Here is an 18,409-nt window from a genome sequence, read left to right on the forward strand (position 1 = left end):
GGCGGGGGGGGTGGGGGGGGGGGGGGGGGGGGGGGGGGGGGGGGGCCAGCCAGTCTCCCGCAGAAACAGACAGGGTCTCATCTCTGAACCTTTAGGAGAAATGTGGTTGACAGAAAGCAGGCTAGATTTTCAACAAAGTAGTTTTGGGGGTTTCCCTGAGCAGAGGTCCATGAACACCTATTCTCTTTTTTATAAGTTTATTTATTTATTTTGAGAGAGACAGAGAGTGCTTGTGGGGGAAGGGCAGAGAATCCCAAGCAGGCTTTGCTCGAACCCACAAAACTGAACCGAAACCAAGAGTCCGGCGCTTAACCAACTGAGCCACCCAGGCGCCCCTGCACCAATTTTCATCGATTTTCATCCCAGTAGGGCTGTTGTCACCATTTTATGAGTAAAGGAGCAGGCAGCGATCGCCCCCCAAGGTAATGGCAGGGATTGGTCAGAGCAGAACTCAGGAAGGTTTTCTCTCACCTGTTGTCCCCTGCTGAATCCACCCCCAGGCTTCCCCTGCTGGGCCACCTCCATCCTTCCCCCCTCTCCCCCACAGGTCCGTAGATGTGCTCAAAGAGGCTTTGGTCTCCTGGTCTCACAGTTGTTTGTCTGTTTATTACTTCCTAGAATTCGTATTTCCCTTTGGCTTCTCTTGTTTCTCCAGGGTTGATTTGGGGGTGAGAATCAGCAGTCCTAAGTTTCCATTCTGGCCTGAAACAAACACTCTACTGTGACTCTCAGAATAGCTTACCCCTTCTTTCCTGGGCTTTGCTTCTCACATTTGGCTCAACTGTGCTGGGAAGGCTTCATGGCAGACTCTTCCCGCTGACACTGGTATTTAGCTGAAAAGCCACCAGGCTGAGAGGCCACTCAGAGCCCCTGTCTCCTCCTCACGTTGGGCCCATCCCACACAGTGCGGTGACATCTGGAGGCCCAGAGCCACAGGCCCACGGAAGCAGGGCCTCGACCTTCTCTCCTGCGCTCAAAAGGACCATTGGCCATCATGGCCTGCAGGCTGTGCCCTCCACTGGGAGATGCTGTGCCAGACACCTGGCTGTGTGGCTTTCAGCCTGAGGTTCTGAGCCTCTGTTACCCATCTGTCAAATGGGGCTGATGATGGGTATGAGGTTTCTTGGTCAAATGATGGGCAGAATGAGGGATGATGGTGAAGGTGGCCCCATTACTGCATACTGAGCCAGCAGCGTGGCCTTAGACTTGTCACGCTGTGCATCCTATGCTCCCTCCTCCTCCTCCCCAGCTCATCGGTCAGGGCTCTGAGAGGAGGGGCTGCTTGAGCCTAGACACAGGCAGCCTGGCTCAGTCCCTGGGAGGGGACTCTGTCCCCTGGCTCGGTCCTGCCTCCCTGGACCTCTGCCCCCAGAGTGTCTGACTGCCTCCTCATCAAGTCTCCCAGGGGACTTGTCCACCCAGGCCTCAGCCACTGAGCACAACCTGATGCCCCTGCCAAGGATGCTCCCACCCCTTTCCATTAACCGCACCCAGGACACCCGAGCCCCAGGTATACATGACATTCAAAGTTAATCACCGTGTCCTTCCTCTTCCCGATGCTGCCCAACACGGGGCACGTGGAGAATCCATCCCTGCTGGCCCCAATGCTAGCATGGCACCCCATTCTGAGTGCCTCCTGTGTGACAGGCTAGGACACCCCTCAGGGAGAAGCAGGCTCCATAGCACATGAGAATGCAAGTAGGAACGAGGGCCACGGGGGAGCTTCTAGTTCCCCGGCTAAGGAGCGGGGAAGGGGCAGAAGCCGGGGAGTAATGAGCAAAAGCACGTGGCCAGTCAGAGTGACCCCAAGCTAGGGAGAGGTGGTCCTCCCCTGGGGAACGTTCCGCCCACTTGAGCTGACTGAGAAGCTTCTGGACATCACCATGAGGAGCCCACCGAAACAGAAGGGGAGCCAAGTGACTCGCAAAGCTCAGGCCCCCCCCACACCGCAGGACCTGCAAGCAGTCACTTCCCCGGGGAAGCCCCATCTGACGTCACTTCCTGGGCAATCATCTTCTGTCCCATCTCCCACTCAGGGAGGGCCCAGGGGCCTGGGTCAGCTCAGCCCCCAAGGAGAGCCTGGAAGGGCACCCGTCCTTACACCTGTTTCCCCAGACTGGGGTGGACAAGGCATAAGCTCTCTTGCTGGTCCATGAAAGAACCAGGCTGTCTGTGGTTCCAGAACAAGCTTGGAAAAGAACCTCATCTACCCCTTTGCAAAGCTTGTGAAGGCCTCTTGGCTTTTCTGAAAGTCTCTCTTCTCACACTTGCTTACTGTGCCCAGGGCCTTTAGGAACCAGCTCGGTGAGGTACAAAGCGCATTGGCCCGGGAGTTGTGAGAACTGGGCTACAGTCCTCATGGAGGTATTTGCAAACCCTGTGACCTTGGGCTGGGCACTGAATCCCTCTGCGCCTCAGATTCCCCTTCTGTAAAATAGGAATTACTCCTTGCTCTATCTTGTAGAACAGTCACATGGCTGAAAAATGAAATAAAAGACAAGATAGCAAATGTCTCTCCCTTCTGTGCTCAGACAGGGGTGAGAGGGGCTGCTGCGGGCTGGGCTGGGGAACCTGAGTGGAGAGGAGATGGCCATGGAAGAAAAACAATGCTTCAGACAACAATGGGTGGAAACAGAACCTGGACATGGTGTCTCCTTTCCTCAAGGCTGGAACCTGAGATCCTGCATTTAACCTTCAGCTCTGGAGGAGGAAGGGAAGGAGGGAGGGGAGAGAGAGAGAGAGAGAGAGAGGACGAGCCTTCGAGCCTTCATGCCGGGCCAGCAGCTAGCAGAGGGCCCTGCCCTGGAGAAGTGTGAGAGGTCACCCTGAGCCCACCCCAAGCCTGACTCTAAGCCAGACCCTGTGTGGACCGGGCTCTGCAGGCGAGTCCAGAAAACAGCAGTGCTTGTGGGAATGATAAGAGCAGCCACCACTTCCTGAGCCCCTCGTGTATGGCAGGATGGGCTAAGATCCTGACACAAGTATCACAACTCATTGGGCTGGTATCTCCCCAGGTGATAAGTTGCCACCTCAGGATTTAAACCCAAGTCTGTTTGACTCCAGAGCCTATGGTCACTTGCAGAGTGAAGGAGGCTCAGTCTTACCTTCAAGGGGCTCAGTCCAGTGAGAAGAGGGACCCGGTGTAGACAAAGATAGACCACGGGTCTTCTGAACCCAGAAGAGGGAGACGTCATCAGCCTGGGGGTGGGGGCCAGGGGCTGGCCTCACCTGCCCACTTTGCTTGTCCTTGGTTGTCACGGGCTGTGAGCTCCCTGGGGCCAGGAATGCACCTGTCTGGTTCATCGGTGGCCTGGTACCCGGCACAGGGCACAGTAAAAGAACAAACACAAGAATGGATCCAGCTCAAGTCCCGGGTCTTTACAGTCCCAAACAATCTCTTCCCTAAAGCTTTGCAACACACCCCAATTCCGTCCCCCTCAGATCTGGAGGACTGTCCCTTTAAGTTCATTGTCTTGCTGATTGGGGATGTTTCCAGACCTACCCCGTGATGGAAGCTCAGGACAGCCCAGGTCATTCTCCAGCTTGCATCAGGGAAACCTTTCCATGGCTCCTAGATCTCCAGGGCTGATAGGATGTGGAACTCTGCCGCCCTGGCCAGCACCTTTCAGGTCAGGCCCTGGCCTGGAGCTGCCCAACCAGGTCACAGCTTCTCACTCCCCTGGGACCCTGAGGCCACTCCTGCTGACAGAGGCCCTCCTTTCCTCCTTCTGCCCCTAACACTTGCCACTTTATTTTTGTCAGCATTCCTATCATGGGCGGCAATTTCAGGCCTGTGCGTGTCTCCAGAGCTATCCAGGGGCTCCCACAGAACTGGGAAACATACTTGCATCCTGTACTACCCACAGTGGCGTATGTAAAGCCTTGCACAAGGGGGTGCTCAGCAAACACAGAAGGGGCTCAGAAAACATCTGCATGAGGTTTACTGGCTCATGACACCTTGAGCGGCAGTGTTTGGCTTAGCTACTACCTTAGTCCCCCACTGTGTTTGGACGCTGACATGGTGTGGAATCTTAAATGTTATGTGACTCCCTTGGCGCAGTCTCCAGGCCAACAATGTTCAGGGCACCTCCAGAAGTAGAAGGCACAACTTTCAGCTGTTGTGGCCACGGAAAGAAAATCATGCTGGTGCTGGTCTCAGGCTGGGAGAGGCCCTTTCTTCTCAGAAGCCTCCTGAGTTCCTAGAGGGCCATGCCCAAGAATTCCAGGCCTTGCCTTGGCTCCTGGAGCTAACAGTGCAAGAAGAAGCGTGATAATAAGCCGCCATGTTGGTGGGACTCTCACCCTGGGCCAGGCTCTGTGCAGCACTCCACCAGCCTCACAGTGACCCCAGAGAAGCAGTACTGTGACCGCTACCCTCACTTTACAGAAGAGCAAGCTGAGGTGTGGAGAGTGAACTCACCCACCTGCGCTCACCCGCCAGCAGTGAGCAGTGCTGCAGCTCAGGTAGCCATCTGAGGTCCGTTTGTTGAGTGCCTACTGTATGCCAGGCCCTGTGCCAGATGTAGGGAGACCTCCGTGAACAAGACGCAACTAGGCCTGACCACTGTGCTTATGGTCTGAACTGCTCGGAGCGCAACAGTCAAGCTGTCCCTGGAGTACTTGGGGCAATAGGAGGAGAGGGAGCAAAGCATCAGTGTGTGGAGGGCAAGGCCCAGGGCATGGAGCCCAGCTCTTCCACTGCTGTCAGGCTTCCCTGAGTCTCTCAGAGAGATGGCATGCGGGAGTGTCACAGCTAGCTACTGCTGTGTAACAAACCAGCCCCAAACCCAGCGACTGAAATTATCCACATTGTCGCATTTGTCATGAGTCTCTGAGTTGGCTGGGCTCAGCTGGCAGTTCTTCTGCATCCAGCTGGGAGCACCATTGGTGCCGACTTTTGTCTGGAACACCGTGGGCCTCCTTGTGGCCTCACATTCTCCACGGCCTCTCTCCATGTGGTCTTTCCAGCAGGATAGCCTGGATTCCTTGACCTGCTAATGGACTTCTGTGAGGGTCTGACTATAATCTCAACTACTAAGCTACATTGCCACTTACTCGCTGAATGACTTTGGGCAAATCCTGTCTGAGCCTCAGTTCCTTCATCTGCGAAGTGGGGACTAAATTATATACTGTGTGTGCAGTGTGTAGCTGATGCCTAGCACATGGTCAGCACTCAATAAACAAATATTTTTGCTCTTGTCAATCTTGAAGGATTGTCAGAGCCATGGACCCCATCAACTAATCTCCCTGGCTTCAGGAGAGGGTGTGGTGTGGTGGGGCAAGCCCTGAGCTAAGTATCAGAAGACTTGAGTTCAAATCCTGCCTCTGGCACCAACCAGCCAGATGCTGATGACACGACCCACACCCTCCACTTCCCCGTGTGTAAAAGAATCACATCTTGGCCATGCTGTCGTGAACTTCGGTTATTAGCAAAAGGTGTTCTGAGAAGTATCTAGTTCTACCCAGACGTGCTATCCGGGTTCTGAAGGGGTGTGCATGGGCCGGGGGGCTCCTGAGCTCCCAAATCTCCCTCTGTGGTCTCGCTGTATTCTCCATACATGTCAGTCACGACGCCTCAACTGGGAATGAAGTAACAGCAAAAATGAGGAGACGATGAGAAACGACATCTTTTCTGGAAAAAGAGAAATGGGAAACCCACAGGCCAAGGCAGAGAGGTGGTCAGAAAGTGATGGAGGGAGAGGGAGAGGACATGGCGAGTCAGGGAGGGGGTGAGGGTCGGCCCCAGGCAGGTGGAAAGTCCCCACAGGGAAAAACAAAATGAAAATAAGTCACGCCTCCAATTTCTGCAGTGTTGTGTTGCTTACAGAATCCACCCAGCTGGTCTCGTTTGGTTCTTTCAACAGCCCCGCGAGGTAGATATTGTCTCCCTCATGTTACGGATGAGGGAGCCGAGGCAGAGAGCCAGGAGTGGCCTGCAGTCATAGAGCTAAGTGGCAGCTGGGCCGGGACCATACCTCTTGTTTGTCAGAGGAACTGAGAGAAGGGACAGAGGGCACGTCCTTCGGAACTCACTGGAAGGGGACCTTGCGTGTCTTGCTCACTGCTGTTCCCAGGGCTCAGTGGGTAGTTGCTGGGTGAAGGAAAGTGGCTGGAAGTGTCCCCTGGGTCATAGCCAGGGAGACTTTGAGTCCTAGGAAGGGGAATGTATACCTATTTGGGGCAGCAGTGGAGAAGCCATTGAAAAGTTTTAACAGAAGTAAAAATAGAGGAAAGAGCTGAGGAAAATTAAACCCAAACCAAAACCCAGGCGTCTGGTTCTGGAAGAGGCCAAACGGGTGCCGCAAAGAGCTCCCTGGGCCCCAGGTCCTTTTCCTTAGCTGGACACAGGTGGCCAAGCCCTGCCCGGTCTGCCTCGTGGCAGGTGGGGGAGGGGGAGGAAGCTGGTGCCTCCCTTTCTCGGGAGGGTCCTTCCCTTGGGCGGGGGTCCTCAGGCCTGGATTCACAGGCCGGCACCTGCTAGCGCCTACCATCCGAGGCCCAGCCCTCCAGAGGCACAGCGGGATGGTTAGAAACTTCTGGAAGGGATTTCCTATGTAGGCAGGACTGAGAACCACTGAGAGAGGGACAGAGACCGAGAGAAACTGATAATGGAGGCGATGAGGAGAAAGCAGGACAGGAGCAGAAGAGAAGAACAGAGAAGGGGGGGCGGTGGGCAGACATGGGAGGTGAGGGGCGGGAGAGCGTGCGAGGGTGGGAGTCAGGGTGCAGGGCAGCAGCCCCCTGGACCAGGTCTTCTCTTCCTGCACGAAAGCCTCTGGGTGGCTCTGGTCCCCAGCGTCACTAGGCGAGTCCGTGCCTGGTGGTGGGCACGCAGAAGTCGTCAGCACTGTTCTTGTCCGGGTCCCTTTTCCTGGAGATGACCTTCTGCTGATCCTTTGCCTTCCCTTCGTTAACATCGCTGCTCCACGCCCCTTCCTGTCCTGCTCCGGCATCCACAGTCATGTCTGTTCTCCTAACCTGTCTCTCTCTTTTTTTTTTTTTTTTTTTACAAATAGTTTATTGTCAACTTGGTTTCCATATAACACCCAGTGCTCATCCCNCCGAAATCTTGGAGGCTCCCAGGCCTCTCCCCCCAGCCCCGAGGCTGATAAGTTGGGCCCGAATTCATTAGCCAGCTTATTTCCCCGCAGCTCAACTAAAAGCAACTTCATTAAGAAAACCACATCCTCGGCCAAGCTGGAGGCATCCAGACAGCAGGGGCCAAAGCCGCTTAATGAGGCCTGCGAGCCGGGGCCGGCTGCCCACCCGCCCTGCCCTTCCGCCGTGTCCCTGGCTTCCAAAGTCCCCCCCGAGGCCCTGGTCAGAACCCTCTCCCTCCAGGGCCTCCACCCCTCTCCTTCTGCTGCTTGCTGCTTCTTCCTCCCTCAACCGCCCGCTCCAGCAGCTGAACCCTCCCTGGGACTGAAGAGAGTGACATGGGGCCATTTTCCTGAGACAGGCCTGCCCACATTGGACGGGGCCTTGCCACGCTGGCCTGGTCCCTCCCGAGCCCCTTTGTCCCCAGTCTGGGGGAAGGAAGCATCAGAACGGCTTGCAGGGGGAGCTAACAGAGCCCCCCACCCCGACCCCGAGCCGCTCAGTCACCACCAGCAGAGATCTCGGAACCCTGTTACCCTGTGAGGCCTGGCTTCTCTGTGTATGAGACAGAGAACCCGGGAGCAGCCCGTCGGCCTGTGGTAAAGAGTAAATGAATCAGTGCATCTAAAGCATTGAGACGCCTGCATAATGAAAAGTTCTCTATAAATGGCAGTTCTGATTAAGATTGCTATCGTTGTTGTTTACTTCTAGCCTGTTGAGCAGTCTGGCTCTGGTGGGGTAGAAACATGAAGCGAATTTAATAGTCACCGCCTTCCACCTTCTGTCACAATCCCCCTTGATACCATCTCTTCACGGCATCGTGACCAGACCTCAGAGCTCTCTGGTCACGTTCAGTTATTCCAAAGTCCAGCCCAGAAAGGTTTGCTGCTCCAGCCCGGCCTGGTCTCGCTTCTGTCGGACTTGTGGTGGCTCAGCGCATGGAGGGGGGCAGGACGCTGGCTCAGGCCCTCCGCCTCCTCTACCCGCTGCAGCCTGGGCTGGGGGCGTGGCCTGATTCTGGGGCACTGCCAAGGACGCAGACCCCCCTTGTGGGATGGCGGCCTCTCTGGAGAGCTGCGGCAGCTCCGGGAGCCGGCAAGGCTGGCCTGCGAGCCCCGGCTGTCTCATAGAACACTGTGTGGGTGCGTTCTGTGGGGGACCTGAGCGGCCTGTCCCAGGATTCCCAGCCTAGGACACCTGGCTCCGCCCTGCCCCCAGCTCCTGCCACTCGGGGTACGACCCGCAGCCTCATCCAAGCCGTGGACCCCTCCCCCGGAAGGCAGGCTTGCTGAGCCGGGCTATCCATCCATCCAGACTGTTCGATCCGCTTGAGCATAAACCCCATACTTGCCACACCTGGCATATCGGGCTCCTTAGGGCCACTGTCCTTGCCCTGTGGTGTTCTGTGGGTCTCCCTAGAGGCTCGGGGAACAGTCAGTTTGCTGCCCGGGCAGATGGCACTGGGAACTTGCATGCCAGGCTCCCCTTCCTGCAGGTGGCTCACCCTCTCTGAGCAATTCTCCTAGGAAGGTGTCGCAAAAATACCGTGTCTAGGAAGTGACCATTGCCACCTTTCCCTTCCTCAGTCTTCTTTACACCCCAGGGAGAAGGAGGGCTAGGGTGGGGGTGTGGGGTAGCAGGCCCTTGGGGAAGCCCTGAGGGAGGTGCCTGGTCTGCCTCTTGGCAGCCATCTTTAGAGGGTGGAGTCCTTAGCACCTTTGGCCTCTGTCTGGGCCTGCATTGCCATTTCTAGGGCATCCAGAAAAATCCCATTCAGCTTCCTGCTCATCATTATAATCGATTTCATAATGAAGCCAAGATAGAAGCGGTGAGGGTAAATTTAGAAGCAGGGAGTTGGAAACAGGCTGTCTGTCCTCTGTGGGCCTGACCCTGATGACACTAAACAGCTGAAATCTGTCCCCAAAGTTAACATTGCCGGTGTGAGGGGTACTTTGACCTGAACGGGGGAGCCCAGGACCTCCCGCTCAGAGCAGAGCCTAGACTGGCCAGCATGATCCTGCCAGGAGAGATCTGGGAGCTTCCAACTCTACTCAGCACACGCAAAAACCAAGCCCACACCCACAATCCTTGCTGTTACCCTGGAGCCCACCCCACCCCGGCTGCACCACCCACTCCAAAGCACACCCCAGGAGTTGGCTGAGAGTCAGAAGTCCTGGTTAGTTCTCGGTTCTTCCACTTAACCATATGACCTTGGGCAGGTCACTAGACCTCTCCGAGCACCATCTTTGAAAAAGGAATGGGTCACAAAGTGTTGGTTGGAATTAAATGAGATTCTAGGTGTGAAACTTATTCCCGTGGAACACTGGGCCAATGTGAAGGGCCACTTTTCAGGGATTCCCCCTTCTATTCCTCATACCCTTCCCTGTCATTTCCATGTAAGGCCACAGCTGTCTCTCTCTTCTTAGACCTTCCGGTGGCCAGTGGCCAGCAGCATCGACAGCAATGAGATACTCGAGATTCAGATCTTCAACTATAGCAAAGTCTTCAGCAACAAGTAAGTGTGGGGAGGAAGACGTGGGGCCTGAAGGGGCTGGGCGCCTGCCCTTCTCCTTGGGCTGCTCTCTCTTTTGAGTTTAAAAGGGGACTCACATCCCCAGCTTATCCTGGATTGATCACCAAAGACCCCCTTCCTTGCTCTCTCATGTTGCCCTCAGAGTCCTTCAGCCCTCCCAAATATGGTCAGCCAAGAACAGTCTATCCTCCATTCACCCCTTCTGTCCCCGGCCCCATCTCGGCTTCTTGTCCCCTTCTGTAAGGCTCCCCGTTTACACCATCCTGGGTGACAGTTACCCAGCAGAGGAGTTAATATAATGGAAGATAACATAATGGACCATCTGTAACCTTGAGGACAGACTTGCCATACCCAGAAAGGACGAGAGACTCTGAGGCAGCCTCGTGCGGTGGTTTGGGAGTCAGGCAAGCCTCATCTCAGGTTCACAGCTCAGTCATCTATTGTGTGACCCTGAGCTGGTTACATAACCTCTCTGAGTCTGATGTATTCACGTGTAGAAAGGGCAGGTACTTAACTCAAAGGAAGCTGTGAGAATTAAAGGATATAGATGTGTAGATGTTCATTCATTCATTCATTCATTCATTCCTCAAATGTTTACTAAGCGCCCACTGTGTGTCAGGCACTGAACTAGGTGCTGAGGATAGCAAGTGCCTACCCTCATGGAGCTTACATTCTTCAATGAAACACACCTACTACATGAGCACTATCACTACTAAGGGTTCAGTAAAAGTAGTGCCCACTCTTCTCTCTGGGCAACAAGCAGAATTCAGAATGACTTGAACAGTCTGGAATGGTGGCTATACATAAGAAATGTAAAGTCCCATTTGGGGGTTCAAAACCCAATTGCTTGTATACCAGCTAGAGGGCATCATCGCTGAACAGCAACACGGCCAGAAAAACATGGGGATACTACTCACTGAGAGTGCGGTATTACTCAACAGTGGGAGGAGGCTACAAATAAAAGAAAAGCTGAAATAATCTTAGGTAATTTTAATAGAAGTAGGACAATCAGAGCAGGGGAGGTGAGAGAGGAGGGTTCCAATGTCCTCATGCTGGTTGGAGAGAATACCAGTAGTCAGCTCTTTGTGGTTGCCAAGGGAAGGGACTTTAAATCTGAAAAGAGGCTAAGAGCCTGGAGAAGAAGACCACAGACGACATGTTCGTCCATCCGTATATCCACCCTTCTACCCATGCTTCCATCTGTCCTTCCATCCATTCTTCCATCCCTCCATCCAACTATCTTTCCATCCATCCTTCCATCCATCCATCCATCCATCCATCCAAGAATCCATCCACTCAATCTTCTAGTCACTCATCAAACATTTACTGAGCAAATATTCTGTACCAGGCAAACACTGCACTAGTCACTAGAGGTACTAAAATGAGAGATGAAGTCACCATGCCTGTTCCCCAAGAGAGTTTTCTACCATTCCCAGAGCCAGGACCAGGATGAGGGTGCATTGCTGGGAGACAGCAGACAGCTGAATGGTAGCTTGGGCTCTCCAACCACTGAGCTATTGGGAAGTAATGAGCTCCCCATTACTGGGAGAGACCAAGCAGAAAGTGGACCATGAAAGTTTTGGATCGGGACGGGCTGAACCACAGGGACTTCAAGGATTCTGTGGTTTTACTGGGAACCCACAACATCTCAGCTGAGCGTGGGGCGTGGACATTTTGGGCCTGCTGGCAAGGTCACAAGGATAGGCCCCCCCTTGGCCTCTTGGAGGGGCGTGTCATTCAGGCAGCTGCTTCTGGTATCCTGGTAAGAGGATATCTGACAAGAGGAGTTAGTGAGATACCCCACCAGGCGTCCCCAAGATGAAGCAAAACCTTCTTCCCTGCGATGAGAGATCAGGTGCCTTGTGAGGACGGAAGAAGGAGGAACAGAGAAGGGCCCACACGCAGACTGAAGTGGGTGTGGGAAGGGAAGAATTGGAAGCTGGCGGCCAGGAGAGACACCCAGACACCCCGGCAAGGACCCACACGCAGATGTCAGAGCCCCAGAACTCAGCCAGGGCAACCCTTGCTGCACAAGTGGGGAAACTGAGTCTCGGAGAGGCTACTGAGGCCACAAGACAGTGGAAGGGCTGGGGTTAGGCTGTCTGCTTCCTTCTCCCCTTCCTAATCCTGGACCTCCCAGAAACCAGGATTTGTGAGCAGTGATTATAGAAACCACAGACATGAAAGAGATTGGTACATTATTTATAGCGAAGTTGATAGACAGTCACCGAAACCCTTAGAAATATCAGAACTCTTGCTATAAACAAATCAAAAGTATTTGTTAAATTGAGACATTGAATACCATCCCAGTGAATATGCTGAAACTTCAGGCTTCAAGTAGTTGTTCTAAAATGCCAACAAGAGAGACAGGAGAGATCCTAACCTGATTCTCCCCTTCTTCCTCTCTTCCCATCCTCTGCGACCCACCCAAGAGAAGGCAAGAAGCCCCTTCAGGGGAGGTCTGGGCCCGGAGGGAGAGGGTCTTCGTTTCCTCGGAAAGCCTACGAGTGTCCCAGCACTTCTGGCTACCGAGCTGGGATGGAGAAAGTGGTGCCCTTCTCGGGGAGAGCACAGAATTCATCCTGACACAGGCCAGCTTGGGGGCCAGAGCGGGAGGGCAGGTCTCCCCACCCTGGAGTTGCCAGTCTCCTGCCCCTGGGGCAGCTGAACTGAGGGGGGCGGGGCTCTGGGGCCCGGCTCAGCGGCCAGCAAAGCCACACCTGCCACTTGGGACAGTGCCTGGCCCCTAGCAGGCCCCTAGGTACTTTGTGGAACAAACAAATGAATGAATGAATGTCCCCATGGGGTCAGGAGTCAGAGAGTGTGCGGGATGGAAGGGTCTGGAAGCAGAAATCCCAATGGCCTGTCTCCTCTGAAGAATTCAGGGCAGAATGAGAGGCAGGTCACATGATTGATGCATTCGGGGAAACTGAGGTAAAGGAAGCTGGTATGAGAAATGGAATTTATAGCCCTGATGCCATTACCACCTGTCTCAGAGAAAGACTTGTTCTAGAAGTAGAGGGTGGCTTGGAAACTGGCCCCTTACCCAGTGGTCGTAGGGGCTGCCAGGAGGAGGAGACAGGGCGGGTCTGCCCAGCCCACCTTGAGTGAGGTCTTCCTTCAGGAAGCTTGGGACTCCTGTGAGAACAAGGTGCTGGGTTCAGAGGATCTTGCGTGTCCCCTTCGCCTGTCCAGAGCCCTTGAAGTGGGGCGGGGTGGGGGGGTGGAAGGTGTGTGTGGCCTGATGCAGGCACCAGTCTCCTGGGACTTCTGAATAATTCAGGAGCCAGGAGAGCGGTGGAGGCCTGGCCAGACCTTGGGCACTTGACACGGGCTCCCAGGGGAAAGCAATGAATTATTGACAGGCCCTGGTGCTTGGTTGCTGCTCTCTTGTGGTCCGTCTATGGACCCATTCATGCCTAAGGCACCCTCCCTGCTGGCTAATTACCCAGGAATCCTGCCCCTGCCCAGCCTGCCCGGCCTCTCTGGCCTCCCCGTGGAGGCCAGCCCAGCGTCCTGAGGGGATGCTCTTTGTGACGGGTAACTTGGATGGCCCACAGAAGCGTGATTGTCAGAGGACAGAACATCAGGTCCCAGGTCCTTCATCTCACAGTCTTGGGGAAACTGAGGCCCAGAAGGGGCCCTTGCCCAGGGTCACACTGCGGGGTCAGGGCAGAGGTGGTCTTCAATCCCCAACCTCCTGACCCCCGGGACAGTGCTCCTGTCCTTTCACGGGACAAATGGACTCACACCTCCACTTTCCAGGGAAAGGACATTGCTGTCCGAGGGCACGTGAGCCCACCCTGCTGGGTCACCCTAGGCCCCCTCTCCCAGGCAGCTCCTCCCGTGCTGACCCACCCAGGGGAGAAGAGGCAACAGTCAGATCTCACTGAGTCGGCAGCCAGGCTGGACAAAGGGCAGTCTGGCTGGACAGGGGGGTCTCCGGGGTCACCACACAGGCCAGAGCTGGAGTTTCCTGCACTAGCTCCTTCCCCAAAGAACATCTATGGAGGGAGCTGCGAGGTGGCATCCTGTTGGAAGCAGTATTAGGACACTTGTTTTAAACCTGTGTTTTCATAGCAGGCACTCTCGTTTTGCTTAGTATGTTACAGATAGACCCACAAAAAGAGCAACGTTTTTTAAAAATGCTTTCTTCATACTTTGCTGAAGATTGAGATAATATCAATTGTTCATTTCAAAGAATACTGTTTTTTATTTTCATTTGGAGGACGTTGGGGGAATCTGTGAGGAGTGAAAGCCCCAGAGCCAACCCCTGGGGTCCTGGGGTCCTGGCCCCACCCTCTGGTTGGGGCCACAGACAGACCCCTGGCTCTGTGAGGCTGTGCACCTGCCCGCAGGTGCCCATCTTACAGAGAAGCCCAGCACTGCCTGGCCCCTCCAGACAGCAAACCCTGCGCTCAGCGAAGGGAGGAAGGACAGGCGCCTGAGTGGGGCAGTGTCAGAGGAATTTCACGTGAATGCTTTCACCGCCACCCAGTGAAGCAAGGACTTTCACCTCCTTCGGAGAAATGTGGGGCTCAGAGAGGTTTGAGAGCTAGCCAAAGTCACACAGCTCTTAGATCCTACAAGGTGAACCCACTTCTATCTGACTCGAGTCCAGCCTCTTTCTGCTGTCTACACAGCTTCTGTTAAGGATGGCATTTAGTCTGTGTGTTGCCAAGGCTTAGACCAGGATGTTAAGAGTGGGGAATTTGCCAGGAGGTAGACCTTGGCTCACTGTGGGCTTAAAGCAGTGAGCACAGCTGTGGAGTAGTGAGATCCCTGTCACCTGGTGTCTAGCAGGGGCTGGAGAGGATGCTGAGGGACTCCTCAATGAAATGCTGGAGAAGCCTTCCTCTCGGGCCCTCCATCCAAGTCTAAGGTCTGAGGCTGACCCTGGTTAGCACCACCCTGCCCCCTGGGGGTGTCTTCCCACATTACAGCGTGTGTGCTGATCCCTCTTCTGCTAGGAAAGGGGACTTCTCCTCTCTGGGCGCTGCTCAAGCTGGGGAGAGGCCAGGACCCAGCCAGGCAGGAGGCGTCCGCTGGGCTGGCTCTGAGAAGCACCTAGAAGCCTGGTAAGGGGCTTCCAATGGAGGAGTGGTAGGAACAGTGTTGCCCTCAAGGAGGTGGAACAGCCGGCTGAGAGGACTCTGAGCGCTAGGGGGAAGCGTTTCCTATTTATCCATGGCCGCTCCCACCACTCCCTCCCTTCACACGGAGAGGAGGCCCTTTTATTAAGAGAGTTCTTCAGGAGAGTACAGACGTCAGATATGTCCATTAAAGTCAGAATCCACCTGATGCCTCCCCTCGCTTGAAATTGCCATCAGTTCACTGAATCCCTTCCCGCTTTCTCGGCCTCACCTTCCTTCCTTTGTCAGTCAAGGGCAGCACCGGGTGACCCCGAGGCCCCCTCTGGCTCCCACACACTGCAGGTGCCCCCAACCCCGGTCTCTGTCCTTTCAACCAGAAATGGTGTGCACACTTTAATCTACCCCATGTGGAATCACCGTGTGAGAACATCTCTCTGCATACCCTGTTCTCTCCCAGAGCAATAACCTTCAAACCATAGAGTGACATGGGGTTCCAGCCAACTCAGTCAGCATTTATTAGGCACCCACTGTTGTTCATTAATTCAGCCAGCAGATATTGAGATGTCCCGTGTGCTGAAAATCTCAAACAGGGGCTGCAAATAGGACACATGGCCTCTGTCCCTGGTGGGGGGGGNTTCTGGAATGCTGACTGTGTGCTAGATGCTCGGGCAAGAATGTGGCACAGAGGATCTCGGCACTCTAAACGGCTCTGGGGAGCAGGGATTTTGTTAGCTCACCTGAGGAGACACAGATGGAGAGAGACAGGGAGCTCGCTGGTGCTGGCAGCAGAGCTGGGCTTCAGGTCTCTGCCCCTGACTCCCCCCACTCCAGACCACAGGACTCAACTCCTCCCCGCTCTGCACTGTGTCAGCGGGGAGTATGGGGATCCCGCAAGCAGGTGGGCTGTGCCCTCAATGGGCTTGCAGAAGGCAGGGGTGGGCATTGCTGACTAAACGGGACCAGTTACCCAGTGATGTCAGTGGCGGGTATCAACCTTGGTGGTGGTTAGGGGGGCGATACGGGGAGAAGCGGCTCCACACTGGGCATCTGGGCAGAGAGCTCGGCTGAACTCCAACTCCACGTGCCCACAGAACTCAAGCCAAGGGGTTCCGTGCCCACGGTCTGTGGACGTCCCCCCGGGGCATTCACTGCCCACGAGTCTCCCGGGAAACAACCACTCACACTTGTCAGGGATCACGTATGCTCCTGGACATGCCGCCCTGGCCAGGACCAGCCCTGGCTCTGGGCCCCCCTCCTCCAAGCTTAGCCTGGGGCCCGAGCATGTCTCCAGCCCGCTCCCCAGCCAGTCACAGCCTCCCGGGGTGTGAGTGCCTCACTCCCGCCTGCTCATGTGAAACGGCCATGCCCCCCACTCCGTCCACAGGCTGATTGGGACCTTCCGCATGGTGCTGCAGAAGGTGGTGGAGGAGAACCACGTGGAGGTGACCGACACCCTCATTGATGACAACAATGCTATCATCAAGGTGGGTTTGCCCCCAAAAGTCCTTGGACTTGCCCATTGTGGGGTCCCCTGGGGGCCACACTGGGAGGTCTGGGGGATGTCCCTCATGGATGGCGAGGTGAGGCAGGAGGAAGAGGCTCAGGTCAGACTGCCGGAGCCCCTCGGCCTGGGGGCCGTGGCCAGAGCCCTTGGCTCAGGGTCTGCTGTCCCAAGAGGGACACCACAGCCCTTCCATCGGTGAGAGCGCAAGACAAGGGGCACCGGGACACCCCCTCCCTTCCCCACTGAGCCCTGCTGGCCCCTCCAGGGTGTGGCCTTGGAGCCTCTCTCAGACCAGCCATTCCGCGAGGGCANCGCGGTGAGAGCGCAAGACAAGGGGCACTGGGACACCCCCTCCCTTCCCCACTGAGCGGCTCAGGAATCGCCGCAGGGGCCTCTCCTGTCACCCGAAGGCCAGGCTGAGCCCTGCTGGCCCCTCCAGGGTGTGGCCTTGGAGCCTCTCTCAGACCAGCCATTCCGCGAGGGCAGGGACCTTGTTTCTATTCCTCTTGTCACTCCCCACCTCAGGCCGTCCAGCATGAACACATACGTCCTAATGACGAGCGGGGAGGGTGTAGGCGCTCAGTGCCTGTTCTAACAAAGGAAAGAAATGAGCTCATCTGGGTGCCCTGATCCTTGACTCTGCTCTGACGCATTTGTCCCCTTCGACTGATTCGTGTCCACTCCTGGGCAGTTAGGCTCAGTGCTGGTGAACACAGCCCCTGCGTACAAAGCATAGTTAGGCTACTGACCAGGTGACGTCAGCAGGCTACCTCTCCTTGCAAAGTGAGCCAAATCACAAGTATCTGCTTCACAGGAATTGTCAGAGGATTAAAAGAGAATATACAGATAGTGCTTAGAAAAGCTAAGCAAGTAATAAGTGCTCAATAGATACATAAAATAATATTGGCAGCTGTTATTTCCTGACCTCAGTTTACCCATGTGTAGAATGGGTTGTACCATGGTACCCTCACCTGGGTCCCGCCTAAGGTATGGCCCTATGCAGTAACCAGTGGAATAGCCTCAGAAGGCAGGGCTGTGGCCATGGGGGGCTAGGATGGGAGGAACCCCCTCTGAGGAGTGCCAGGGTGCAGAAATTCCCACAGTGCCTTTGTATCTCAGGATACTTCCTTGCAGAGGACAGGAGGGTGCTGGAGACTTCTCAGCTTGGCCCCAGCCAGGCCATTCTCTCCACGGGCTGGGGAGGGGGGAGGCTTCCTGAAGTCAGGGGGGCTCAGCCACACCAGGAAGGGGAGAGGAAATGCAGAACGAGCTCTGGCCACCAGTGGGAGGAAGTGAGATGAGACAGAACAGAGAAAGCGGGCAGAAGTGAGTAGGCAGCAAAGTCCATGTTCAGTATTTCTAGAATCAGGTTTAGGAAATTAGCGGAGGACAGGACCTACAGATTATCTAATCCACCTACCACCCACCTCTGCTACTCATTTTGTGGATGGGAACCCTGAAGTCCTGGATGAGGAATGAACTTAGTCAAGGTCAAAGAGCTGGTCAACAGCAGAGCCAACATAGGGACCCAGGGCTTCTAAGTCCAGGCCACCATTTTCCCAGCACAATACATCTGGTGCCATCAAAAGAGCCACATTGGCTCATGGGAAGGGCATGAGGCTGGAAGAGAGCCTGGCTCAGCTCAAATCCCAGTACTGACACTTCCCTGCTGTGTGACTTTGGGCAAGTGCCCTCACTGTTCTAAAAAATAGGTGCACCTTTTCCTTTGATTTCCTGGGGACACAGAAGCCTGGCCACTCAGAAGCCTACGTGCCGAGCGAAGGCTGCCTGTGTGGGTCATGGGAGCAAGTCAGCCCCCAATCTCTGAGGAAGGGCAAGTGCATCTGAGAGCCATACTGACACCCATGCAGGTTGAGGAAGGAACTCGAATGAGTCTCCCCTGTGCACTGGGGAGAAACTAGAGCTGAAAGGAGGTAAGTGGCCCAAGGACCCAGAGCAAGAAGCCCACCCAGGATTCTCGGGTGCACAGCCTGGGCCCAGGTTGGTGCTCTACTTTTCCCCAGAGAAAAGCCCAAGGCCACCCCCAAGTCCGTTCTCCAGAGTAGGGGTGTCAGATGAACAGGAAGATGTACCGACCCTATGCCTTTGGAGGTGTCCGGGGGTCCTCTCCTGAAGGTGTGCCCCACTCACATCACATCTGTCATCATCAGGAGTGAGGGG

The 18,409-nt window shown here is 55.3% G+C and overlaps 1 protein-coding gene across 1 annotated transcript in view; it reads left to right on the forward strand.

Moving 5' to 3' along the window:
* Window positions 1-18,409, forward strand: part of OTOF (otoferlin) — a 93,169-nt gene that overhangs the window by 22,022 nt on the left and 52,738 nt on the right. Inside the window, 2 exon segments of the mRNA XM_077774119.1 lie at window positions 9,525-9,613; window positions 16,109-16,208. Coding sequence (XP_077630245.1) covers window positions 9,525-9,613; window positions 16,109-16,208 — 189 coding nt within the window.

The sequence above is a fragment of the Crocuta crocuta genome, unplaced genomic scaffold (assembly GCF_008692635.1).
Source record: "Crocuta crocuta isolate KB4526 unplaced genomic scaffold, BGI_CrCroc_1.0 scaffold246, whole genome shotgun sequence".
Taxonomy (NCBI): domain Eukaryota; kingdom Metazoa; phylum Chordata; class Mammalia; order Carnivora; family Hyaenidae; genus Crocuta; species Crocuta crocuta.